Source organism: Stegostoma tigrinum, chromosome 21 (assembly GCF_030684315.1).
Source record: "Stegostoma tigrinum isolate sSteTig4 chromosome 21, sSteTig4.hap1, whole genome shotgun sequence".
Classification (NCBI taxonomy): Eukaryota; Metazoa; Chordata; class Chondrichthyes; order Orectolobiformes; family Stegostomatidae; genus Stegostoma; species Stegostoma tigrinum.
Window position 1 is genome coordinate 37,550,139 of NC_081374.1, and position 27,865 is coordinate 37,578,003.

At 40.9% G+C, this 27,865-nt stretch overlaps 1 protein-coding gene across 3 annotated transcripts in view; it reads left to right on the forward strand.

Annotated features, from left to right (window-relative positions):
- The first annotated feature begins 10,610 nt into the window (after positions 1–10,610).
- Positions 10,611–27,865, forward strand: part of LOC125462620 (T-complex protein 11-like protein 1) — a 43,378-nt gene continuing 26,123 nt past the window's right edge. The window contains exons 1-4 of one of the 3 annotated variants that reach the window (XM_048552833.2): positions 10,611–10,654; positions 13,506–13,697; positions 24,100–24,232; positions 26,306–26,426. In XM_048552833.2, coding sequence (XP_048408790.1) covers positions 13,550–13,697; positions 24,100–24,232; positions 26,306–26,426 — 402 coding nt within the window. In that variant the 5' untranslated portion in view covers positions 10,611–10,654; positions 13,506–13,549. Of the gene's footprint in view, positions 10,655–11,036; positions 11,100–11,492; positions 11,593–13,505; positions 13,698–24,099; positions 24,233–26,305; positions 26,427–27,865 lie in introns of those variants that run through there. The other 2 variants (XM_048552831.2, XM_048552832.2) reach the window with 2 other exon arrangements.

Sequence of the window (27,865 nt, forward strand, 5' to 3'; positions counted from 1 at the left end):
AAATGAAACATCAGACAAATTCAAAGAACTATTAGAACCATTTGACAATTATTTAATCCTCAGAACTAATAAAATTCCGAGAAGTGCAAGATTTAACAGAACAGTACAGCATCCGAGTAAATCCATAGAGGATTTCATTCATGATCTCCACAGGCTAGTAGATAGGTGGAACTAAGGCAACTTCGCTTCAAAATTCCAGGAGACTTCTTGTTGTAGCTATCATTGATGAGTCTTTGTCCGATTTATTAGGGTACAAAGAAGACCATTCTCAAGAGAAAGCCATTGAGATAGTGGTAAGAACAGTAAGTAGGAAGCAAAACAGATCAATCCAAAAGAAGAAGATAAAACTTGCCACAGAAGAACTAAAGAATCTTTTTGTTTCCTAAAGTATACAATCCCAAAGACACACCAGGTCCTAATGCAGCAGTTAACTAGTTAGCACATGACACTAAAAGCTTTTACAAATGCTACAGAGCAAAGAATGAGCATAATTTCAGTAATCACAAATCAAAGGAATGTTTGGACACGGTCCCAATACCCAAGTCTATTGAATCATAGGAATCCCTAGAGTTTGGAAGCAGGCCATTTGGTCCATCAGGTCCTCATTGAGCTTCTGAAGAGTTTCCCATCCAGACCCACCACCCTACCCTATCCCTGCATTTCCAATGGCTCAACCACCTAGCCTGCACATCCCTGGACACAATGGGCAATTTAGTATGGCCAATCCACCTAACCAGCATATCTTTGGGCTATTGGAAGAAACTGGAGTACCCAGTGGAAACCCACGCAGACACAGGGAGAACATACAAACTCCACACAGACAGTCACCTGAGGGTGGAATCAACCCCAGGTCCCTGGTGCTAAAAGGCAACAGTGCTAACCACTGAGCCTCCAAATTTCCCTTGCTATTGGTGTTATTGGTATTTGTCTTGATCTTACACAACTAATGGAAGGAAATGAAATTCACATCATATCCACAGCTGATGTGAACCTTGCTAAACTTCAGGAGCATAGTTTCCACAAAACCTGCTGCAAATAGAAGCTTTTGGCAAGTACCATTGAATGAACATTCAAGATTTATTTACCCCATCTATAACTCTGTTTGGAAGATTTTGTTTTAACAGATTACTGTTTGGAATTGCATCTACACCAGAGATTTTCCAAAGAATTATGTCAAACATCTTACAAGGTCTTCTCAGGATCGTTCATGATTTACTGCTCCATGATGAAACAGTAAAGGGCAACAGCAGACAATGCACAAGTAACAATAAGTATAAATTTTCCAAACAATCCATTTGATTTTGGGATTCATTGTCACCAGTGAAGACTTAATGGCAGACCCTAAGAAAACTAAAACCATTACTACTTTCACAACTTTGAATTACATCCTAGGCCTCCAAAGACTTTTGGATATGCTGAATCACTGCAACATTTTTGGTTAAACTAGAAATTATTACTGAGTCCTTTAGATAACTCCTGAAGCAACTCTTCAAATATGATCTTAGAATCCTTAGCAAGAGAGTCGAGCATTTCAGGAGCTAATGTCTACCAGTGTCTTAGCACATTGTAATCCCTTATTTCTAATGATAAAAGGTAAGTGGTGATGGAAAAGGAGCCATTCTCAGTTAAATAGGCTTGTGAGAGATTTTCATTTGCTACCTCATTGGCTTAAAGTGGTCATTGAAACATACACATTTAGTTTCTCTGCTAGATGAGTAGGAACTTGCAAGAATGTCTCTGAAAATACAACAATGTTGACCTTATCCCATGAGATTCACTTACAAAATGGTCTACATGTATGAAAGACTACAGAGAATAGTAGATACGCTGTCCAGGGTGATGGTTGTCAGCCTTGCTATTGGTAATCTAGACTTCACTCAAGAAATTGAGTCAGAGACCCAGTCCATTGTGGTTCAAAAGGCAGCCTGTCCCATTGGCTAGCTAGATTTGACAAGAACAAAGGAGAGGTCAGGAATGTTTCAACATTGGTTAATGTTCTACCAAAGGTTGGCCATATCAACGACCCAGTAGTGTGGCCATGAAACATATTTGGAATGGGAAAAAATGTTCCCATTGTTGATGCATACTAATGTATGACAAATGACTTGTCATCCCAGCCTTCTTTGAGCAGATATCTGGGGAAGTTGCATCAAAGACAATTGTAAATCACAAAGTGTTGGGCCAGAGATCAATTGGCAAGATGGTGGCCTGTTTAATTGCCCCCCTGAATTGTCCCCCTGTTTCAGCCCTCCATTACGCACCCACCATGTATAAAAGTCCCTCTGTACCTCCATTCAATCCAAAACTTTCCCTCACTGGATCCCAACCCAGGGTGGAGAACACAAGGAGTATGTGCAGAGACTAACTGACCTTTTGGCTGATTGCCTTCATGAACAGCAAGATCTCAGTCCCTGGGCGTCACCTGCTTCCCCTCAGGGTGAAAACTGGTTCAAATCACTTCCTCTCCCATTTCAACAGCAATGGGAAAGAACAAAACAGAGAGAAAGAAAGACAGAGGGATAAGCAAAGTAGAGACAGGGAAGGAGAGACAGACAGATACAACAGCAAAGAGTTAGTTATGTAGAGAGAGTGGATGATGATGCTGTGAGGCGGATAAAATAATCCAAGGATAGGAATAGCAAGATCCCACAGCACAGTGATACAACAATGCAAGGAGAGGTAAGTAGGGAGGTAGGATTGGAATGATTAAATAGTTCTCAAAAAGAGTGAGGAGACGGGGTTTTAGAAAGTGATCTAAAGTGTAATATGAATGCCTACAATAAATTTAATGACACTCATAGCCGTCTTGCTTAGGTTTCCTCACACCCTAATTCCTGTAAATACTTAAACTAATTTTACCAGCTTCTCTTTCACTGCCACATCCATTCTGATGTTGAAACCTTCCTTACTGCTGTTTCTGATATGTCTTTTTCAACTGAGGATTCCCACCTGCTGCAGCTCTCCCTCATACTTTCAGCATTGAAAAGGGCATTCCCTCCATCACATCCTGAGTGCCTCTTCAAACAGTCAAACTCCATGCCATCAAATCCATTGTACATTTCCTTTGCAAAATCTTCTCTCCTACTTCCGCCCATCCCACACTCCAGGGGCCAAACATTAGCCTAAAACAATGATTAATTTGTACTCCCCTTAATTTACTGCATTTGTTGCCCGTTGTCTACACTCTCCTCTACACTGGGAGGGGGGGGTGTCCATTCAGTCTGCAACTGTGACCCTGACTTTCTAGTTGCTCGTCTTATTAATTCTCTGTATTACACCCACTCTGGCCTTGACCTCCTTAAACCTAACAACTTTAAATCATAACCAAACGCTTCCATTTTTTCAGAAACGTTGCAGGGGATGACTTTAGTCTTTCTTTCCGTTCTTCTAACCTTCTTTGCATTTGTCATGTCAGCAGTTTTCTGGCCCTGATCTTTTTTGCCATGGACAGCCTGTCCCTTGTCTCCTCCAAATCGCCACCAGGACAGTCTGAAGGCTCATCATTTCTAACATTTCTTGTTGCCTTGTAGTTTCATCACTTTTGTCACTTAATCTTTCCCACCTCTCAAAACCATCTCAGACCTTCTTCTTTGCTCTTTTCTCTCCTGTTCTCTACCTCCGTCCTTGCCTGTTAAACCTCTCATGTTTTTCCAGCTCTGTGTTATCAACCTGGAATATTAAGTGTTCCACGAAATAGATGGTGCTGAGTATTTCCAACTTTTATTTTGTTTTTTGTTTCAGATTTCTAACATCTCTAGTATTCAATGTTTGTCCGCAGTTGAGCATATTGAAACATTGTCTAAAGAAGTTAGGTAGCAGATAATGTTGCCTAATTCTCTACCTTTCATGTGTTCCTCTAAAGGTGAGATCTTAAAAGTATTCACCAGCAAACCGGTTTTCTCAATAACCTCAAACTATTTACCTTCAAACATTACAACACCAAATCTAACAGCATCATCTATCACAATTACATACGAGAAATGGATGAGAAAGCAACCATTCATCCCAGACTGTTCACATCAGAACTTCCTATCTTTTCTCATCTTAATCTACCATGGCAACTATCTTTCCTATCTCCTTCACGTGCTGTCCGGTCTCCCCTAAATGCATCCATTATTCACGCCAACCACTCCCTGTAGTAGTGGATTCCACACTTGCACCCTTATTTGGATGAAAATGTTTCTTCAGAATTCCTCATCGTGTGTATTGGCGATTATCCTGTATAGATGCCCCCTGACTATACTTTCTCCAATAAGAGGAAATAAATGCTGTATCCACTTTTATAACCTTAAAGACGTCCACAGATCACCTTCAGACTTCATTTTTCAAGCTAGAAGACAGTACAACATTACACACCACCTGCAAGTAACCTGGTGAAATGCTTTGTATGTCACTTAACCAGATGCTAGTTTCACTGTAAGAGAACTGCAGGACAGTATGGTTCAAAACTGAAATAGTTGTTTTCTCTTGTCCTCTCACTCCACCTGGTTTCTGTGGGTCACTTTACCAGTGCAGTACTGTCCTTTCATTTACACTAGCAACTACTCTCGAGATAAGTCATGCATGTATGTAATTTTACATTTGGAAAACGTCAGCAGCTAATGCTGTGAGCCAGACTATAATTAAGTGCCATAAACAGCTACTTACTGTCATGTCTCTCACCACATCTATATGTGTAACAGCTGAAGGCGGTGGTGTTTTGTGTCATTAATAACTGGAAACTGTTTAGGCCTGTGCAGAACACAATAGTTGCATTTTTATATTTTCAGAGATGCTCGGCAGTGGTACTTTGGCATTGGGGAATAGCTATGTGTTACAAATAAAATCTTATCCGCTGATGGGAGGCAAATAAACTGGAAAAAAAAGAAACAAGCAGGTTGAATAAAACAAAAGGTCAAATTCATTAAGCCTGTACCATCTTGAAGTCATCTTCACTTGTGGCCTGAGCATAATAGCATTGTTTAATCTTCTTCAGGAAAGTTCTGGAAAATTTCTCCAAAATTGGAAAGGTCATCATTGAATAAGATTACTTCTCCATGAATTCAGAGTAGCAAGCAGCACTTAACAGTCATAGTTCCCTGTTCTGGCAGCACAAGAATCACAGCAGTCTAAAGAATATCACAACACGATCTCATCCTCATAATCCTCAGTCACGGATCTGACCCAACATTGATTCATTTTAAGTTTGAAGGCATGAACTTATGATGTTCGTTTTTCTTGCTCTGCTACAGCTCAGGACCATATGTATTTTCAACCTTAACAGTGAAAAACCGTTTCTCTTCATACTGATAATGGGAACTGCAGATGCTGGAGAATCCAAGATAACAAAGTGTGGAGCTGGATGAACACAGCAGGCCAAGCAGCATCTCAGAAGCACAAAAGCTGACGTTTCGGGCCTAGACCCTTCATCAGAGATGCTCTCCACACTTTGTTATCTCTTCATACTGATGTTTGTACACTTGTTTACAACCGAAGCAAACTTTGCAAGAGACAAAGTACATAAGCAAATCCTAGAAAAATCCTGAAATTAAAAATTGCCATGAAATTAACAAACCAAAAATTTTTTAAAAATCCATATTTCACAATACTTTGATTAATGCCATCTTTACAATTTTTCCCTGAAAATATCAGCCTCTCATAAAACAATGGTCTTGGAATTGACAATTTTGCTGACTTGGGATGGTTTAGAATGTCATTGTTCAGTTATGCTGGTGGACTAATTGTCTTCAACCTTCAGCATTCTATTAAAATTACTAAAAAAAATCTGAAAGCTTTCTTCATGTACAGTGTATGCTGAATGAATTTAAAATGGGATTTTGTGCTTTGTTAAACAGAACAGGTACACGTGTGTATATGCATGAGAACAGAGGCGATGGCACTTACAATCAGATTAGGAGGAATGAATTGGTTCCTTTTTTTAACTCCTCTCAGTTGGTTAGCATCGAGGCATGTCACACTTCAATTAAAAGTTAGTATTAGTCAAACCTAAGGAGCCAAGACTTTCTTAAATGGAAGACAGAGGGATTTTGTTACTTATATCCACTGTTCTCTGGGATAAATAATTCCAGCAATCAACAACTCTCTGACAGACGGAATTCCTTTGCATTTCCATCTTAAATGAAACTCTTTATTGTGAAATTGTGTCCTCTAGTCTCATGAGGGGAAACACCTCCCAGCAACCAACCTGTCAATCTCCTTTGGAATCTTACGCTTTACCAGGATCACTTGATTCTTTGAAATTTCAGTAAGAGCCATCTCACTAACCTTTATCTCATAATACAACTTCTTCAAAGCAGACATCAACCTTGAGAATATTCTTTGAATTGCCATCAATGGAAGATATTTCTCTTAAAGAGGAGGCCAAAACTGTATACGGTACATTAGGTGCAGTCTTGTCAATGTTCTATAAAATTGTAGGAAGGCTTCCCTACTTTTATTCTCCATCTCCCTTGAAAAATTCAATTTGTCTTCCTAATTACTTGCTACCTGCTTGCTAAATTTCTGACTCAAAGGGTAATCCAAGAATCGCAGCAGTCTAAAGAACATCACAACACGATCTCATCTTCATAATCCTCAGTCACGGATCTGACCCAACATTGATTCAGTTTAAGTTTGAAGGCATGAAGTTATGATGTTCATTCTTCTCGCTATGTTACAGCTCAGGACCATATGTATTTTTAGCCTTAGTGGTGAAAAACTGTTTCTCTTCATACTGATATTTGTATACTTGTTTACAACCGAACCAAACTTTGCAAGAGACAAAGTACATAAGCAAATCCTAGAAAAATCCAGAAATTAAAAATTGCCATGAGATTAACAGACCAAAGAATTTTAAAAATCCACATTGGATGGGAAGAAATTGCAGCTGTAAGAGATGTTCCTTTTTTGAGGCATTTTCAGTGTTGGAGCTGAGTTTCTTGAACTCTTGGAGCAGTAATTACTGTTTTATAAGCTGTTGCATTGTTTTGGAACTTTGAGGGAAAGAAGATCAAAACAACAACACTTTACAACTACAACATTTAAAAGGCATCTGGATGAGTGAATGAATAGGAAGGGTTTAGAGGGGCATGGGCCAAATGCTGGCAAATAGGATTGGATTAATTTAGGATTTCTGGTTGGCATGGATGAGTTGGACCAAGGGGTCTGTTTCCATGCTGTACAGCTCTATGACTCAGTAACACTAATACAAGGTCACATAGGATCTAGAATATTTTGGAAGTTTACAACTGAACTACCCAGACTCTGTTGTTGGTTCTTCTATGCCCTTAGGTTGCAGACTATCAAGTCCAGAGTCTTGTCAGCTTGTAATGCCACCAATTTTCCGAATAATTTTAGTCTGTTGATAGAGCGGTGAGGGGCATTAAATAGAGGGGAAACAGTGTAAACAGGGTGAGAGGTGATAAGGGATTCAGGAGTCTCAGTAGGATAGGGGTGTTTAAAGAACAGGATTGTTAAAGAATTAGGGATGAACAGGGATAGGTATGTTAGTAAGTTAGTGGTTGCTAAGAGGCTTAGGAGTGTGAAGGGTATAGGAGTGAGGAATATTAATGGGGTAGGAGCATTAAAGGGCCTAGGGATTGTTAATACTTTCAGAGTTTAAATTGGTCTAGAGGTTGTTAAAAGGCTGAGGGGTATTAATAGGGTTTGGAGAGTATTAAGGGGGTGGGTTTGTTAAAAGTCTGAGAGGTATTAATGGGGTTTGGAGAGTATTAAGGGGGTTGGGTTTGTTAAAAGTCTGAGGGGTATTAATGGGGTTTGGAGAGTATTAAGGGGGTTGGGTTTGTTAAAAGACTGAGCGGTATTAATGGGATTTTTAGTTGTTAAGGGGATTTGGGCTGAGTGGTGTTCATGGGACTGAAAGGTTTTAAGGGTCAGATGAGGTTGACAGTGGAGAAAAGAATTTGCATTGTTCTGAAGATCTGGGCTGAAGCACTCTGATATGCACTCAGGCTTTTTAACCTCAGCCTCCTCTGCTTCAGCTCATTTGCACCACAGCATAGAGCCAGCTGTCTCTGCTGTCACCCACACCCAGCTCTATTTATTTCTAGGCTCCCCTCTCCTCCCCAGTCCTGACAAAGAGTTTTGGCCCAAAACGTTGACTTTCCTGCTCCTCGGATGCTGTCTGACCTGCTGTGCTTTTCCAGCTCTACATTTATTGGCTCTAGCTTCCAGCATCTGCAGTCCTTTCTGTCTCCATGTCATGACAGGGCTTAGGGTGTGGGGCATGATTAAAGGACATGGAGGAGAAGTTCTGGCTTTAATTTATTGAACTGGATATTGAGTCCTAAAGGTTAGTCTATTGTATTCAGTGTGGTCTCCCCTATAAAAACCAAAAGAACTGTGGATGCTGTAAATCAGAAACAAAAATAAAGTTGCTGGAAAAGCCCAGCAGGTCTAGCAGTATCTGTGGAGGAGAAAACAGAGTTAACATTTTGGGTCCTGTGACCCTTCCTCAGAACGGGAAGGGTCTCCCCTATATTGACGAAGAAGAAACACATATAAACCAGCAATTTCCCAGCTACCATAAGTTCTGAGGAAGGGTCACTGAACCCAAAATGTTAAGTCTGATTTTGTTCTTTACAGATGCTGTCAAAACTGCTGAGCTTTTGCAGCAACTTCTGTTTTTGTTCAAGAAGGATCCCAGGCTGGCTGACCACTTTTCAAGACACCTACTGTCTGTAAAGATGACCCTGAGCTTCCTGTTGCCTGCCACTTCAACACACCACTGTGTTCCCTGGCCAACATCACTGTCTTGGGCTTGCCACAGTGCTCCAGCACAGCTCAGCACAAGCTGGAAGAATGAGCCAGTGTGACGTGGTCAGTGCGCCTCTGGCGAAGCATTGCTGTTGTGTCCCACTTGTTATTTATATGTGTCAGTTTGCTGGGGTGGTTGGCATTACTTCCAGTTCTGTTTTTCGGTGGTTTGTATATTGGGTCCAGTTCAATATATTTATTGATGGAGTTCCAATTGGAATGCCAGGTCTCCAGGAATTCCCTGGCACGTCTCTGTTTGGCTTGTGCTATTATGGATGTGTTGCCCCAGTCAAATTTGTGTCCTTCTTTATCCATGTGTATTTGGACCAGTGAGAACTGGTCATGTCTCTTTGGGACTAGTTGGAATTCGTCTATCCTTATTGTCAGTCATCTTCTAGTTTGTCCTGTTATGATTCTCACAATCCTTGCGTGGCATTTTGTATATTACGTTAGTTTTATTGGTCGTGGGAATGGGACCCTTTATATGTGTTAGTAGCTGTCATAGGGTAGTTGTTGGTTTGTGGGTTACCCTGATACCTAGGACTCTGAGTAGTGTTGTGGTCATCTCTGATACGTCCCTGTACGGTAGGGTGACTAGTGAGTCTGGCCGTGTTGTGTCGTCTTGTTGTGTCTGTAATGGAGGTTATGGCAGATTGTACTTTCTGAGTCTCCATTCCTTTTAAAAATCCAAAAAAGTGCTCCTGTTCTGCTTTGCATAGTTCCGGGTTGCTGCAGTGTGTTGTGGCTCGTTTGAATATTAAATAACAAGTGGGACAGAACAGCAACGCTTCACTGGAGGAGCACTCACGATGTTACCGAGCAGGATGATGAAACATCTGTAATCAAACACACCGGCTTGGCGAGCAAGTCCACAACCTCATCCACAACCCGAGCGACAAATCTTCTCAAAAACTTTAGAGTGGAAGAATAGCACCTCATTTTCTGGGGATCCTGCAGCCTTAAGGGTTCAAAATCGAGTTCAATCATTTCAGTCATTAACAGATATTGCTGTTGCTCCAGCAATCTGTGGATCCTTGTTTTATTTCAATAATTTAATTACTTGAACACCTTCTTCCATGGATAGTAGGAACTGCAGATGCTGGAGAATCTGAGATAACAGGGTGTAGAGTTGGATGAACACAGCAGGCTAAGCAGCATCAGAGGAGCAGGAAAGCTGACGTTTCGGGCCTAGACCCGAAGAAAGGTCTAGGCCCGAAACGTCAGCCTTCCTGCTCCTCTGATGCTGCTTGGCCTGCTGTGTTCATCCAACTCTATACCTTGCTATCTCAGAGATAATGGGAACTGCAGATGCTGGAGAATCCAAGATAATAAAGCGTGAAGCTGGATGAACACAGCAGGCCAAGCAGCATCTCAGGAGCACAAAAGCTGACGTATCGGGCCTAGACCCTTCATCAGAGAGGGGGATGGTTGATTGACTGTAAAGCTCTTTGTGATGGTGTAGGGCCCTTAGAAATTGAAATGGCTTACTACATAAAAACCATGGGTCACAGTGTGTAGATTAAGTTATGGGAAGACTGACATTGGAAGTTCCTTATGCCTGAGCATAGTGCTGGCATGGGAGCATTGTCCTCACTTTTCCCCCCAAATTGCCTTCTGCAATATATACCACTTTCTTCCCAGCTCCTATCAGATCTGAAGAAGGGCCACTGGACTCGAAATGTTAATTGTGTTTCACTCCCCACTGTGGTGCCGGAAAACGGGCTGCGTACTCCGGGAATTTTCCTGTTTGTGTTGTACATCAGGCAGCATTTTGCTCTGTAACGGGCTTCACCAATCCGCTGTCGTCGCTGCGCTGTCACTTCCTCGGTTGCCATGGTAAAACACTGTTGCTTATTTTTAAATGATGTTTTCATTCAGCGGCGACCACGGAACAATCCAGGTTTGTGATTACACCCAAATTCTTCTACATATTACAGCAGGTGGCTTCTGTAAATCCCTTAGCTTTGGAAGGGCCACGAATGCAAGGATTTCCTGAGCTGTTCAATGAATGTATTACATTGTAACTGGCTGCAGGGGCGGAACTCCAGAGCGCTGTTTAGTTTCAATATTGGGAGGGACCATTCATTAGGGGCAACAGAAAAAACACAGAAAATATTTACTGTGTCATGACTCATGTAATACACGTACAGCTTTGCCCATATCATATATTGTAAAATTATTTTTCAGAATATGATGAAAGATTATGCTCACAGTGTAGTATTGTGTCTGAATGTGTAAGTTTGTAGTGGTAGACCCACCCCCTGCTGTTTGCAGAGTGGCAGGGCTGAGTTTGAAGTTACAAGCGGGAGTGACTCGTATAAACACTCCGAGCAGTCAACTCGCAGGTAAGGCCGCTCAACACGGGACGAAAACTTCCATTTCACTCTTTTCTTTTTAAAAAAAATAATTTCGAAGATAATTCTTCACCACAGATTGGCAGGATCGACTGCTTGATTTTTTTCTTCATCCTGAATGTCAGAAGGAAGATGCTAGATTTTCGAGTAGATCTGTGGATGTTAAGTTTAACCTTGCAAATATGCTGTGTGCATTGCAGGATTATCTCCAGCTCTTGTTAAATAGTGCCGGAAAGGCTTAAATTCCGATTTTGAAACGTTAATTTGTATACGAAATTATATTTCGCTATTTATGCGCTTATTTACCACAAACGTCTTGTGGTTGAATATCTAGGATGTGGGTCAGTTGGTTTTATTGTAGTTTAAAGGCCAGACTTGCCATTAAAACGAAAAAAGAAATGTTAAAATGCAAATATGGGAAATCTGAAGTACCACCAGAAATTACGAGGAGCATACCGTGCAGATCAGTGTCTGAGCCGGGAAGGTAAGTTAACGATTAGAAGCTCTGCGAACTCGCTCTGGTGGGAGGCTGCATCCAAATGGCTTAGATTTAGATCGTGACGGGTCTGGTGGTGTCCCTTCCTCTTGTCTGTGCTTGCTACCTATTTGGTGTTGATGCTGAGGTACGCGAAGAGTGTACGGGACTGCAGAAGGTGACTATAGCAGCAAAGGTGCCCACGAACGCAGAAGGCACAAATTTGTGGCCATATCCCTGATGACTTGGAATTCTCTCCAGTACCGTTCGTTGCAAACATTGTGGAATTCCTGGTTGGTATCTCCCGGGCACCCACTGCCTTTAACTGACTGCATCATCTATCAGAACAGCAATAGTGTCACTCAACCCCTAAATCTGTCCGAAATGGCTCGTCTGCCATGGAATTTGTTCCACACTTCCATAATCTTATATTTGTCGAGCATTAGGTCTCGTTTGCAAAAGAGACGTCGACATTCCTTTGTGGGTAAAAGTGATGCCTAATTTCACTCCTAAGATAATAGTAGGATCAAGAGTGGGTCAATGAGTCCACTGAACTGCCTGCACAATTCAGTAAGGTCCTGCTGACCTAACTGCAGTTTTATCTTCACTTTCCTGCTTTTCCCCATTACCATATTCAGGTCTACATCAATCAGAAGTTGCATTTGTGGTTTCATTTGTTGCTTCAGTTTCTACCTCCCAGCAGATCCCCTTCTGCCCTATTTTCCAGGGTGGGATGAAGCTTCCCCACATTGGATTCACAACCATGGTTGGTGGGTGGGGAAGTAGGTGGCCAGAGCTGGAAGAGTCCAAATAGTAAGCTGGATGTAGGCCTAGAGGAAGTAGCAAGTTTTGAGAAGATTTGTAGCTCAGGTTGAGGTTCTGGATGTGAGTTTGCTCACTGAGCTGGAAGGTTAGTTTTCAGATGTTTTGTCACCATTCTAGGTAACATCATCAGTGAGCCTCCGACGAAGCGCTGGTGTTATGTCCCGCTTTCTATTTATCTGGTTAGGTTTCCTTGGGTTGGTGATGTCATTTCATGTTCTTTTTCTCAGGGGATGGTAGATTGGCTCCAAATCATGTTTGGAAGAGGAAGTTGTAAAGGTGAGAGGGAGGGATTTCTCATATCAGCATATTGGGTCCACCAACAACACGTGGACTGCTGAAGTTCAAAAAGACAGTTCATTACACCTTCTCAAGGACAGCTTAGCATGACCAATAACTGCTGGCTCAGCCAGCAATACCACCATCCCATGGTGAATAAAAAAATGACTATGTAGCAACTTATGATGATGATTCCAAAATAAATCATGGTGAATCAATAGGAATTGGTGTAGAGAGAAGCATAAAGGGACACAGAGGGAGCAGGCTTGCATGGCTGAAAGGTCTGGCTCTGTTCCTAAGTTCCATGTTACAATGTGAATTGCTCTCTTTTACTTAGTACATGCTGTACAAACAGTGCAATTTTAACTTTTAAAAGACATTTTGGTAAATATGCTCAGGATTTTGAGGGCCACATTTTTTAAAGCAAAAATCAAGGAAGAAAAGGGACTGTCGTTTATACCCTCCATATTTAAGTTTCCCTTCCCTGTCAAGTTAACAAAAAAAATCTGGTGCTTTCACTGCTTTACTGTGCAGCATCTGGTCTGTTGGAACTAATAGCTTGTCAGATTGTCAGCAATGCCAGGTAAATCTTTGTAAATGCAAGATCTTGCCCCAGAGCGTAAGACACCATAAAGGTTCTTAGTCATTAAAACTGATTGTAAACATGAGTTTTCCAACACAGTCAACACTTAATAGATTGATTCCAAAGTCAAGTGATGACAATTCCATAAATGGAGGCTATTGGGAAGGTGCCATTCATTGCTGGACAAAAATCTTGTCACTCAGCAGTACCTTTGAAAGACGTGTCCTTCTTTCAACAGATTAATTTTCTGTCTGGTTTAGAAAGGGGGAAAGCCCAGACAAAATGCCCAACAGTGAGGACACAAGCGATGCCTGTAGCAAAGGTCATGAGGAGCCGAAGGACAGAGGAGCTTTGGTTGATGAAGCCAAATCTCCAACAGGAAAAGGTGACACCACCATGCCTGGCCTCTGCAAGCCAGGCATTCCATGCTGTAAGTACAAAATGACCACTCTCAAGGCATCACTTAGTATGTCTCAACCACATCTAACTAACATGACATTTAAAAACCAAGACATCCACAACTGGTTTACGCAGGTGCCTATGCTATAATGTCAGTAGTGCAGTCGCACAAAACTGTAACTTACTCCACCATTTTTTAAAATAATTCATTCACTGGATGTGATTGTCACTGATGAGCAGCATTTTTTGTCCATCTCTACTTGACCTTGAGAAGGTGGTGGTGGCCATGATCAGTGTTGCCCACGAACCAGCAGAATCTTCATTCTGATCCTTACAGATCAATGACACAATAAGTGTTCGTATTAATTTCTGCCTATTAATTCATAAGAAAGAAATGTTAACCTAGATACTAGATCCCATTGCACATCTGTAATCCATTGAAATACCACTTCCTGAGAACACTTACTTGAAAACTGTGACAATTTTGACATTCCCAAAGCATTTTCAGTTCATCATTAGGATTACAAAGTGTTCACCTGCAGCAGCTTTATTCATTTTTCATTTTCTGAACATAAAGGTTCAGACCTCTTCTGCAGGCTAAACTTTGGAATTGAAGGATGAACCACATTTCTCCAAATCAGCAGCTTTTCCGACATGTGCCAACTGTCAGGAGTGATCCTCAGGCATTCTCACTAGATTAAAGGAGGGGGGGTACCCATTGACCTGAATTGAATTTGCTGGCATCATTCATCGCTTTACTGACATCTTAGGCTGGTATTTTACTGGAAGACAGTCGGTGCTGCCAATGGAACTGAATGCAGGTGCCTCGCCACACAAGTGAACAGTGGGACCATGGCAATAAGGCTGGGTCCACTGTGGCATTAAGGACCATTGAAGTGACCAGTGGTGAGGGAGAGGCCACCTCCAAATTGAGGTATCCTCAAAGGGATGGCATAAAAATACTTATGTACGAGTGCCCAGAGAGCCATCCCATTGAATTTGATTTTGAAAGGGAAAACCCTCCAAATGTAGAATCAGGGCTGTGGTGGATGGGGTAGCCATTACTGATGGCAGATCCTTCTGTGGCTCACCTCCAATTGGCTTGCTGCCAAGTCACTAACATACACAATTTTGGTAAATTCCCATAGCTGAGGAAACATGTCAGCCTTTCCTGCTGATGTTTTCTGTTGCCATTTTGCCACCCATCCCATCTCTAAGTGACTGGTAATATCCAATGTTACAAAGTTGATGAAATAAAATCAGCAGGTCTGGCAAAATTTATGCAGAGGGAAACAGAGTTAATGTATCCAGTCTGACATGACTCCTCTCCAGAATTCTCTTTCTCTCTACATGGATGTTGCCTGATCTGCTGAGTTGCCGTGATACTTTCTGTTTTTATTTCTGATTTCCAGCAGATGTAGCACTTCGCTTTTATTTGAGCTCTCCTTTCAAATCTATCTGACTGTTGCAAGGATAACAATGTTCAACTTCAATAGAAATGTATGAATGTGCCAATTGCCATTTTAACTTTAGTGACTGGACAGCAGTCTGGAGCAGGAGCCCATTTTTCCAACATGCAGAGAGGCCATGGGAACAATTATTGGGGAAAGCAGTGAGTGGGATAATGACCTTCACAATTGTTTTGATATCCATTTCTCCCCCAGAGTTAAATGTTCATTCCTGATTCTAAGTGCTTGTGACTCTGAGACCAATAGCATTATTCTTTGTGCCATCTAGCTGAGTGGATAGTTCAAAGTGAATTTAAACCTCACAGATCCAGCATCCCTTAACCAGCTCATACAAAACCCATTAGTTCATTAAATCTCTTTCAGGCATTTACAACTTTAACATGTGGTTTGTTCAGATATAGTACTGGACACAGGAGACATGCTGTATAGAAACACTGAGAAATTATTTCCTTTGGTTGCGGATCTTGAACATGGGGACACAGTCTCTGTTTAAGGATTCAATCATTTAGGATTGAGATAAGGAAACATTTCTTCATTCAGAGGTTGGTGAACCTTCAAAAGTTTCTACCCCAGCAGGTTGTACGTACTCCATCACTGAATATATTTAAGACTGAGATTGATTGAGCTTTGATCTCTTTGGGAATCAGTTGAGATGACACTTACACTAGCTGCTCTGAGCATGAAATTGGACAGAGCAAACCAAAAAGGCACATTTGTAGCTACCCTTTAGAAAGTCTGTCTGACTGATGACAAAGTTAACATAATTGCAAGCAATTAATGACAAATCTTGAACTCCTATTCAAACTTGCTTTGAATAAAGGCCATTGATTCCAAAGGTGGATGTAGTGGGCTGGCTTCATCCTGGATGGGCTGGTACCCATCCTGACTTGGATCCTCTTTCCAGCCTCCTACACTACGCTTACATTATTAACTGAAAGAGCAGACTTGCAGCTCTGATTTCAACCACATTCATATCAGTGGCCACTTTGGAACATTAAACCTCTGAACGTACCTCTACCCCTTCCCCAGATCTCTCTGCAACTCCAACTCGTTCTTGCAGGATGCTCCTTAAAACCTACTTTTTCAATGACATTTATGATCACTTATCCTTGCACTTCCTGATGTCAGTCAGTGTGAAATGTGATCTGACTGCACTTCTGTGAATCGCTTTGGATTGTTTTACAATGTTAAGGTAGAATGTCAATGTGTACACTGCTATTTTCACCACTAGTCACTGATCTCCAATGCAGTTCAGGGAGAAGGAATTGAATTGTCATATTTCTGACAACTGGCAAGTCTTCATTGCGAATTAAGTCCAGAGAAAACATAACACAATCCACAATGCTTTTGGGTGGAGTTTTCCCTTAAAGGTTTATTGAGAGAGATTCTTGGTGCCAGTACAGTATGGCATGCAGTGGCTCTTCTAACACAGATGTCCACTTTTCACCTCATTAATGAAATAACCGAACTCTCGGGCACCTTTCCTGTCAGACCACATGGCGGAAGGTGTAGATGAGCTCACAAAGGCTGGGTCTGTGAGCTGTTCATACCATTGGCACCATACTTAAAGTGCAGCAACATGTCAAAATAACCAATGTGCCAGACTGATGCTCAAGATGAAAGCAATTCACGCCAGGTTTCATCAGTAACAGAAAGAAACATGTTTTAAATGTCACACACATGAGAGCAGTGAAAAGAAACAATGACTAATTTATGTAACTTGAACCATACCCCCTCAAAATCCAAACAGACAATTTGAATTTCGGTTTAAACAGAAAAGTCAAATTGTTTAGCAGACGTACTATGGATAGAAAATAACATTTACGAAATAAACAAGACCTCATTTCATTGTCATCATTAGAGTTTAATTTCAGATTTTTTTATTGAATTCAAATCGAACTCTGCTTGGGGAAAAAAAAATCCTTAAAATACCCTGACAAATTTGTCAAACATGATTTCCCTTTCATAAAACTATGCTAACTCTGTTTGTTTGATAGCGTTTACCTTTTCTAACAGACCTGCTACTACTTCCTTTTAAATGTTGTTTCTAGCACTTACACAAAGCAACATGGGACGGAGCAATAGTGGAGGCAAATTCAAACACGACTTTCAAAAAGGGTTGACTCCTTCCCCTGAAGGGGGAATATGTGCCGACCTACATGGGAAAGGTGGGAGAGTTTTAATTGGTGAAATGCTCTTGCAGAAAACGTGATGCAAACATGATGGCCTGACTTCCTGTCCTGTAACTATTCTAAGATTCAATTTAATATTGCCTGCTAATCTTCTCTCAATCTCTCTTTGCTTCTTATAATAACTTTGTCAGTTCCCTCTTGTATTTTTGGTAACTCTCCTGGTTATTAACTATGACTTTTGTTAGAATGATTTTGTTTTACTTTCAAATTTATTTTGTTTATCATTCAGGACATGTTTGTTTTAGATGCTTGACCCCTTACCTTGAGGTGTTAAATTATTGGGAGTTTCATTTTGAGAAACAATATCGAGTCCCTCCTCAAGTCACTAAAAGATAATAATTCTCCAAGTGAACTTTATTTGATATTTTCAGGTAACATTCCTTAATTGATCTAAACAAAATGATGTTGTTACCACTCGTACCTAATTGAATTCTTACTTTGACACTCCATTTGAAGTAATTCAGATCCCAGATTGTCAAAGCAGTGTTTCCTTCTTTAACAGATGCCATCCTGAGCACAGAATTAGAAATCTCCTTTTTCTTTACCTTTGGACTGTTTTTCCTGGTGTCTGTTAGGAGAATTAAATCGGTCTAAAGGTGCCATGCCCTTGAAACTTGCTACCAAACTTGCTCATTGTTTTCCTTCTCACTATTTGTAACTTGACCTTTCAAAAAAACACTCCCAATAACTTAACACCTCAACATAAGCCAGATAGATTCATGCTTGGAACCATCTGGTAATTACAGGCAAAGCTCACTATCGATACTCTGAAGTTTTTCCTCTTTATTCACTCACGGAGTGAGGGTGAGGATGACCAGGCAGCATTTATTGCCTATCCCTAATTGCCCAGAGGGAAGTTTAGAGTCAACCACATTGCAGTAGGTCTAGAGTCACATATAGGCCAAACCAGGTAAGGATGCAGTTTTCTTCCCTTAAGGACATTAGTGAATCAGATATGTTTCTCAGGCAATCGACAATGGGTTCATGGGCATCATTAGATTCTTAATTCCAGATATTTTATTGAATTCAACTACCACCATCTGCCATGGGGGGGATTTGAATGTGGGTCTCTGGATTAAAAGTTCAGCGATAATATCACTAGGCAATTGTCTCCCCATGTTAACCTTAGGAGACGTAACAGAGATGCCCAGCAAGTGGTTTTAGACAAGAGACAAAGAACCAGGTTAAAAAAAAGAGTAATTACATTTCTCGCTTTCAACACAAAGGAAAAAGAAATTGTAAATTAATTTTCTTTTCTTTATTTCCCACTACTGATTGAGTGGATTTGTGCCTACATTTAAGATGTGAATGGAAAAGTGCTTTATGAATGAAGAGCAAGAGCAGAATTAAGTATTGATCTCAGAAACCAGAGCTACAATATGTGTTCCAACAATTTGACCATGTTGCATTTTCTTGAAAACAAACTTCTATTAATGATAGATTAACAATTTTTATCTTTTATCTGTCCCTTTGTAATGGTAGGTCTCTTATGTCAATTCATAAATTCTCAAAATTTAATTTAAAACTTTGGTGTTGACTAACCTGCTGTGCTTTTCTGGTAATTTAAGTTTTCTACATGTATGGGAATATCTGACAAAATGTGTGCGCTATTCTTTTGAAAAGCACAGCATCACTAATGCAGCCTAAATGGTTGTTTATCTCAGTTGTTTGTTGATCTTTGTTCTGCACACTTGGCTGCCACATTAACAATGATGACCACACTTAAAATGCACTTTGTTTGTTGTGAAGTGCTCTGGGGCATCCTGAGGTCATGAAAGCTGCAATAAAAATGCAAGTACGTTCTATTACAAGATAATAAAATTAGGACATCATAAAGTGCAAGGAGAGAACTGGAACCATTTGCACCAGATACAAGTTGTTACAAAAACAGAAATTGCTTGAGAAATGCAATAGGTCTGGCAGAATTTGTGCAGTGCAGAATCTAGTCCAGTGACCCTTTTTTTAGTTCTTTGGTTTGGGTATCCAAGTTACTGCCTGGGAATGTGATGATATTTAAATATATAACAAAGCTGTGGCTTACTTGGTGACACTGTTGTCTTTGAGTCAGAGTTTGTGGGTTCAAGTCCTACTCCAGGACATAAGTGCCAAATCAATGTTTCACTTTTGTCACTTAGATCAGGTTATATAGTCCAAAAACAGATTATCTGGTGATTATCACAGTTGGTATTTATGCTACCTCTATCCAAAACTACTTGTTTGTTTTCTCCAGTAAACAGTGACTACAATTCCAAAGTTATTCTTTGGTTATGTGTGCTTTCTGATGTCTTCTTAAAAGCGCCATATAAATGCAACAAAAGCAGAAGTTGCTGGAAATGCTCAGCAGGTCTGGCAGCATCTGTGAATCAAAAATCAGAGTTAATGTTTCGGGTCCGGTGACCCTTCCGCAGAAAGTCACTCGGTTATCTCACAATCCCTGATGTTTAAATCTCAGAATTCTGTCAGAAAAATCTTTCATGATATAAAATGTTTTGCTGAATCACTAACTATGACCTTGAGGCTTCAAGGACTACTTGTCTCCATTCCAAGCACAGTGTGCCAACTGAGACACAACTGTGATCATCTTTACCATTGCTGACATATCCAGGTATAAACAGATTCCAATGATGCCAGTCAGAATGGCAGTGGAGATCTTTGTTATAGGCTCTATTCTTCTTGCAGAGGGGCGAATGTGCAAGTTTCCTTCTAAGTGTCTAAGGGAGGTTTAAGACAAAGCCTGTAGTAAATGGACTCATCGCAGCCAAGCTGTAGTGTCCACAACTACGATTACATGCAGCTGTACATTTCTAGACAGCCACTGTCTAGACATCCAGAGCAAATAAAGGGTGTGCTCACAGATTATAGCATGTCAGTTTAATAGCGTTTCTATTCAGGTGTTAAAGGAATGTTCAGCATCACCTGGTGTACTGAATTAATGTGAAAGCTTTATCACGTTCAGAATAAAGTTACTTTCTAATTATGTCAATTTAAGAGTCCCCATCTAATCATTAGTCAAAGCAAGGAGCTTGCATGAAATTGGTCCCTGGTAATGGGTAATTCCTAGCTGTTTTTGAAATGTTGCTACTCCACATGTGAAGCAAATAGATGATGCAGTATGCTTTGTTGGAATCGAGACCCAGAGCTGCTGCTCGTTTCTTAAAATAGGCAGTGTCTATCTGAATTCCAAATAATGTCAACAAACAAGAGCTTCCACCTGCACATTTACTGGTTGTCTCCACGCTTATTGTAGTCGTATAGTGGCAGCCTGCAAGTAAACATTTGGCAAGGAATCCCACATTCACAGGCATGCTTGACAAGGGCACCATAAATTAGGAATGCTGCTTTCAGCCTTCTACTTTTCATTACTGAAAAGCTTTAGTTCTCTGTGATACCATTGAAAAGGATGACTTGTTCATAGTGCCTACTTTAAGTACTTTTTTTGGCTTGTAGTGTAAAACTTGAAATGAAAACACTGAGCACCCAGAAAAAAAGAAGTTTTTCTTAAAATCTCCTTCTAAATATTTATGATTGTGTGGCAACTTGAATGATTATTCTTACTGTGCTGTAATGTTCTCTGTTCTATTCTACAATAACATCTGATCAGTTAATTGTGTAGCATTAGATGGAACAATTATTATAATTTATACCACACCTTTAACGTAATTCTTACACTTACTGCACATGTGTCATTCACTGCCCATGTACAATGTCTTATTAAGTACTTTGGACGGATAATCAGACCTCCTTGTGTGTTTGCATACTGTTTACTTTTCATGAGCTTGAGAGGGTTATTAACTTGCTGTGAAACTAGCGAGCAGTTTAGTGTCATTGTGATGTCGTACTCATCCTGCTGTCTGGATGCTATCCGTGACTTTGAGTTTAGCATGATAAGGACACTGGATTGACATGTTCAGGGTGTAACTCTCACTTGTCTCTTGCATGCGGGGGTGGTGTCTACTGCTTTACAATTAGATGCACCAACACCAATAAATAGGACAGATTAATTAAGTCAGTTTAGCAGACCACAGGGCTGCTCTCTCACGAAACACAGCTGACTGGAGGTGGTTTAACCTGACGGCCACAATCCCTCAGCCAAGGGGAGAGGTTGAGAAGGAGAGTCCTTCACATAACAGCAGATGGTGTAGGGATTGAACCCACAACTGTTGGCATTATGCTGCTTCGCAAACCAACCATCCAGCCAACTGAGCTAAACCAAGCACCAGCATATGGAAAGAATGAGAAGCTAGTTCCTCAGATCCAGTATTTTCAATGTGAGCGTGAATCAGTGAGGGCAGTAACTTTTCTTGGAATACTTCTGTTACTTAATAATCTCATGTGTCATTGGGAAATATTTTAGATGTAATGTTTTTGTCAGAACGGTGTGAATTATGATTTTAATGTAGTGATAAGACAGAGTAGCTAGAAATTAACTGGTTCCAGCAATTGAGGATTTAAAACAAGATTAAATATAAAACATTTTAGAATCATAGTGTGCTTACAACATTAGAGGCTTTCATCCTGTTGTATTTGGCTTTCTGCAAGCACAGTTCATTTTGTCCCTCTCCCCCGCCTTTGCTTCATGGCCCTGCAACTTTTTTCTTCTTTGGACATACATCCAATGTTCTTCTGAAAGCCGTGTTTGAATCTGCTTTCAGCATGCTCTCAGGCAGTGCATTCCAGATCTGAAACATTTGTTGCCTTAAAAGAAAATCCTTGTCACTTTCTTTGCTAGCCATTTTAAATCTGTGCCTGCTGGCTCTTAATCTTATCACAGAGAAAAGGAGGACTCCTCGTCTCCTCCACAGTCTGTAGAATGGGTGGAACCAAATTACTAGGATGTTGCCTGGTATGGAGGGAAGGTCTTATGAGGAAAGACTGAGGGACTTGAGGCTGTTTTCATTAGAGAGAAGAAGGTTGAGAGGTGACTTAATTGAAACACATAAAATAATCAGAGGGTTAGATAGGGTGGATAGGGAGAGCCTTTTTCCTAGGATGGTGACGGCGAGCACAAGGGGGCATAGCTTTAAATTGAGGGGTGAAAGATACAGGACAGAAGTCAGAGGTAGTTTCTTTACTCAGAGAGTAGTAAGGGAATGGAACGCTTTGCCTGCAGTGGTGGTAGATTCGCCAACTTTAGCTACATTTAAGTCGTCATTGGACAAGCATATGGATGTACATGGAATAGTGTAGGTTAGATGGGCTTGAGATTGGTATGACAGGTTGGCACAACATCGAGGGCCGAAGGGCCTGTACTGTGCTGTAATGTTCTATGTTCTAATACAAGTATTAACCCCTTCAGAACCATTACTGTATACAACAAAGTGAGGCCAGAGATGGAGAAGCATTTAGAAGGTCAGAGGAGTTTTTGAAGAACAAAAGTGATGAAACCAAAGGTCAGATACTTAGAGGGGAAATCACTTTCAACTTCAGGTAGCATGGAGAAAGTGAGGTGAAGAAAGGAAGGGAGATGGTCAGAAGATTATTGAATATGTATCAAGGAAGCAAGAGAGAGTCTCAGAGTATGCAAGCTTGCTGTAATGGTGAGAGAAACTAGAGAAAGAGCAGATATTGAGGGCAACAAAAGGGAGGATTGTGGGAATGGAGTGGGGAGGGAGGAGAGTTTGGCATGATGGGCAGGATGGAAGAAATGAAACCGTTGCAGTAAATGGATAACTTGTCTTCATCATGGTGCCAAAAATCAGTCCATGTTCTCATCACATTTTTAGGTGAGATGAAGGCAGCAGGAGAGAAGATTTTGAGGAGGTTTTGGTAATGAAGAATAAAAGTTATAGTCTATTGGAATTGCTTTCTGTTTTGACAGAGAAGTGTAAGGGTCATGTGGAGCTTGTTATATCCAGCTAGAAATGGCAATTATCTCTCTGTCACCATTGGACGTAGTAATTCTAGCACAATTCTGACCGACATCCCATGTGATATACACCAGAAACTCAAGGCCATCTGATGCCAGTATCTTTAATCACACAGCTGTCCACCATCATCCCTTATTGACACTAAACTGCACTCGCTTCCAGTTTTACAGTGCTTCAGTTTTAAAATTTTCATTCTTTGTGTCAAACTCCCCCATGGCCTCACCCTTTCCTCCATGTCTTCAGTATCATTTAGCTTCACAATCTTCTGAGATACTTGCACTCCTAGAATTTGGATATTTAGTTTTAAAATGTTTGATTTTAATGGCTCCTCCACTGGCAGCTACACATCCCTCTGTCAAGGCCCGACAGCTTCAGAATTCCCTCCTGAAACTACAATGTCTCTTTCTTGCTTTGTGCCTTGAAGACATTCTTTAAAATCTCTCTGACCAAGCCTTCTCTCATTAGCCCTAATATCATCTCTTGTGGCTCAGTATCAAATCTTGTTTGATAAAACTGCCATGAAGCACCTCAGGATGGTTTACTACATTAAAGGCACAATCTAAATACATTGTTATTGACACATCTGCATCTTTTAAACTTCAGTAAAGAAGGGGGCCCCTACAAGGGGAATGACGATGATGGGAGACATGAAGGTTTTGTTGGGGAAAACAGGATTACAAATACAGCTGAATGAGAGCACATTTGCAGCAAAACAAACAATGTGGTGGTTGGAGGCTCCAACATTAGGCCATTGGTTTATGGCATTAGTCATTTGAAAAGACCCCTAGTTTATTGTTCCAACATTGTGGATACATACATCCTGTCTACTTTATTGTTGGTATAGAGTCTTGTATCACAAATGCTGAAAATAAAGAAATGTCGTCTGCATTATATCCCTTCCACAGCCAGTCCTCCAAGACTAGTATCCATGACGGAAGTTCTGGAAACAGCACGGGATGTGTCTAACATGGCCATTGCACACGAAATTGTTATAAACAGCAACTTCCAGATCCAGAAGATGGAATCTCCTCAAAACAGGTAAAGATCTAAGTTAGTGAATTGAGTTTATCAAGTAAATTAATCAAGAATTCCTGATGAATCTGCAAGTTTGTCAAAGTATTTGATCCAGATTAAACCTGAGTTGGCTGACTTCAACATTTTTTTCTTAGAATTTCTTGGGATGTGGGTGTAGCTGGACACACCAGCTTTTATTGTCCATCCCTAATTACCCCTGAACTGGGGCTTGCTAGATCATTTCAGAGGGTAGTTAACCACATTGCTGTTGGTTTGGAGTCATGGCTAGGCCAGACTAGGTAAGGCAAACAGATTTCTATCTTTAAAGGATATTAGTGAAAGTCAATTGAAGGTAGTTGTCATGTTTCCAGTCATTGGGATTAGCTGTTAATTTCAGACTTTAAATTTAAATTTCATCAGCTGCCATGATGGGATGTGAACCCATGTCTCGAAAGAGATATTACGACCATGGCACCACCTTGGAACCTGACAGAAGGATAGTCTGGTCAACCTCAGCCCCCAAGAGATGAAGTTGGATGGAGACATCAGACATAGCTCCCTTTTCTGATTAACAACTCTGACTGAAAACACAAGTGTTTGGAATTTGACAGTGATGGTATTAGACTCAGCTGTATATGCCATATAGGACCTTGGGAAGTAATTACTATTGAGGCAATTTGCTAGTGTTTAACCCAGTTTTTGCTTTAATATATTATCCTGTAACTGAAGTGCAAAATCCCTTTGAGGCTACAGCCCCAGTGGATGCAAAGTAAATGCTGGGTATGTTTATGTGCAGTTTAGTTCATCCAACCGCAGAAAGCGTGGCTAAAATAATTTCTCTTCCTGTAGAGTTTCTCTGTACAGTGTCAGCCTTCTCAAACTTCCTTTGCTGTGTGTGTTCGAAAAGCTTGTATTAGACAGCATGTAACAAATTGGAAGCTGTACATCTGCAACTTTTTCTTTTAATGCAAAGGAACGATTGATAATCTCTCAGTTGATCAGGGATAGGTGTGACATAATGCATGTGATATCATTTGAGTGACTGAGAATCCTTGCAAACTGTTATCAAAACAATGTTTTGTTTGAAGCCTTTGTAATTGGCTTCAAAGATGGCATTTTGTCATTGGTCAGTCAGGAGAGAGGTGGCCTTCCTGTCTTAAGACTAACTGCAGTACCTTATTGGCCAAAATCAATGACATTAGGGTATTTTTTCATGTGGGGTGACTGTCAGGTACACTCGCTAGGAAAGGTATCATCCCTCCACAGAAAGACGAGCCAAGCCATTCACAAAACCAAATCTGACAGTGATCTGCCTGACTGGTCCCGGTGAACCTCACTCAAACTCATCGTCATTCCAGGCCCCCCTTCCATGTAGCTGGCCCTCCCATTGGCCAGCTGTTCTTGGGGCAGGGTTAGACATCCTTTCTTATATGTGGCATGAGCTGATGTGGGTAATTAATGACCTGTGGTTGTAAAATGTACCTGGGGCCATGAGGTAAGGTGGAGTTGACAGCCTCTCTGCCCAATGGGCAGAGTCACTGATACCCTGTAAAAGTCTGGGCTAGGAGGGAGTTTTTAATCCTAAGACTTCCCAAAGCCTGTCCACCTTCGACACGGCACACATCCTGAGTGTGATGGAATACTCTCCACTTGCTGAGATGAGTGCACCTGTGTCAGTCCTCCATTCCAGGACACAGCAGCCCACTTGAGTGGCATCCCATCAACCCCTGACAACAGTCACACCCTCCTGCATTAGTTTACTATGGTAACAGTGTGTATCATCTGAGATGTACTACAAGAATTCACCAAGGCACCTTCAACATCTTTCAAGCCCATGACCACCTCCAACTCAAAGCAGTCTACCTCCAAGTCACACAACATCCTGACTTCAAAATACATTGCCATTCCTCCAGAGTCAAATTTCGTGACCCTCTTCCCAAAAGGCATCATGGGTATTCGTACGTCAAAGAAACTGCAGCTGCTTCCTTCTGTTCTATTCTTCTGAGGTTCTAAGATATGACGTCTCCTTCGGAATTTCTTTCTTGGAATATAGTTGCTGCCCAAGTTCTCCATTATACATTTGTGTATTTCTTTCAGTTTAGAAAGGAAAGTGAAGGAGATTGTGCACAAAGCCTTCTGGGATAGCTTGCAGGCCCAGTTGGACGAGAAACCACCACAGTACACTCAGGCCATCAAGCTGCTGCAAGAAGTTAAAGAGGTGAGTGCTGCAGATGGACTGTCATCCAGTTCAGGCTGGACTGAACCAATCTAAACCTCTATTGTGTTAATTGGCTCAGATTTCAATTCTTCTCCTTGGGCAAGACAGGATGGAATTTAACACTGAAACTTTAAGGCAACTGTTCATGACATTAAAACAACCTTCAAATTCAGTGTTCCTCTGTTCAATAAATCACCCTGAACTATACAGCAACTTTCATAAACCCTTCAGACATATGCCAAATTGGCGACATTAGCGGTAAAACTGTCAAATCCATATTTATCCTTGCACTTGGGTGATAAAATATTTGGAAAGTTGCTCATGTCTTGGTGGATTAGGAAATTTCAGAATTCCACTAAATTGACTGTTCACCCTGCAGAAGTCTGAATATCAGCTGCAGATGCGCTGACCTGCATAGGCATCTGGGAAAATGCCCGAAAAGCGGTAGCAGCTGAGTTTTCAGCCCTTTTGGCTGTTTGTCCTGCTGGTCAGCCAATTATCCATCTTCCAGCAAGACTGGGGATAATCCTCCCCCACCAAACTCTCAGGCATGCAATGTGTGCTGAGGAATTTAGCCTGGAAAATGATAGAGTCTAGTATAGGAAAGAAATCTGTGAAGGACTTCAGAGGGGAATGGTGAAACATGAGAGAAATACTAAAAACTGGTGAGTTAACTGTGCCAGCTTTAATTAAAAAGCTGGAAAATTTGTACTTCAACCTTGACAAGTTTGAAATATGAATGGACCAGCATAGTTCACAAATTGAGTTTTCCACATATTCCCTACCTAAGCAACTACATGATATTTTCTCTGCTGTTAACATGAAGAAACTACCAATTAAGGCCTCAAGCTAATTTCAGTGGCCTCTTGAGCATCCATTCAGAAATGGCAGATATACTATACAAATGATTAACTACATAAATCTAGTAGAATTCAAAGGGTATTGAACATAAACTGTGAGGAATAAAAGTTTCAGAAGCACAGTTGAAGTATTCTTCTTTTCAGCTGTTGATTTATAAATACTATCAGAATAATACACCTCTCAAAATCAGCCAATAACATAAAAAGGAATTGCTGGTGAAACTGAACAGGCCTGGCTGCATCTGTGGGGGGAAAAAACAGAGTTGAAGTTTCATGTCCAATGACTCTTCATCAGAACACAATCCCCACTATCAATATCCTGGGATTGCCGTTGATCAGAAAATTACTCCGACTAGCCATGTAATAATTGTGGTTAATGAGGCTAGGCATTCTGAGGTGAGTCACACACCTCCTGTTTCCTTAAAGCCTGTCCACCATCTACAGGGCACAAATCAAGAGATTGATGAAATACTCTCCACCTGCCTGGATGGGTGTTACTCCAATAACACTTGAGGTCAATTCTGCCAAGACAAATTGGCACTGGATTCACTATTTTAAATTATCATTCCTGATACCGTC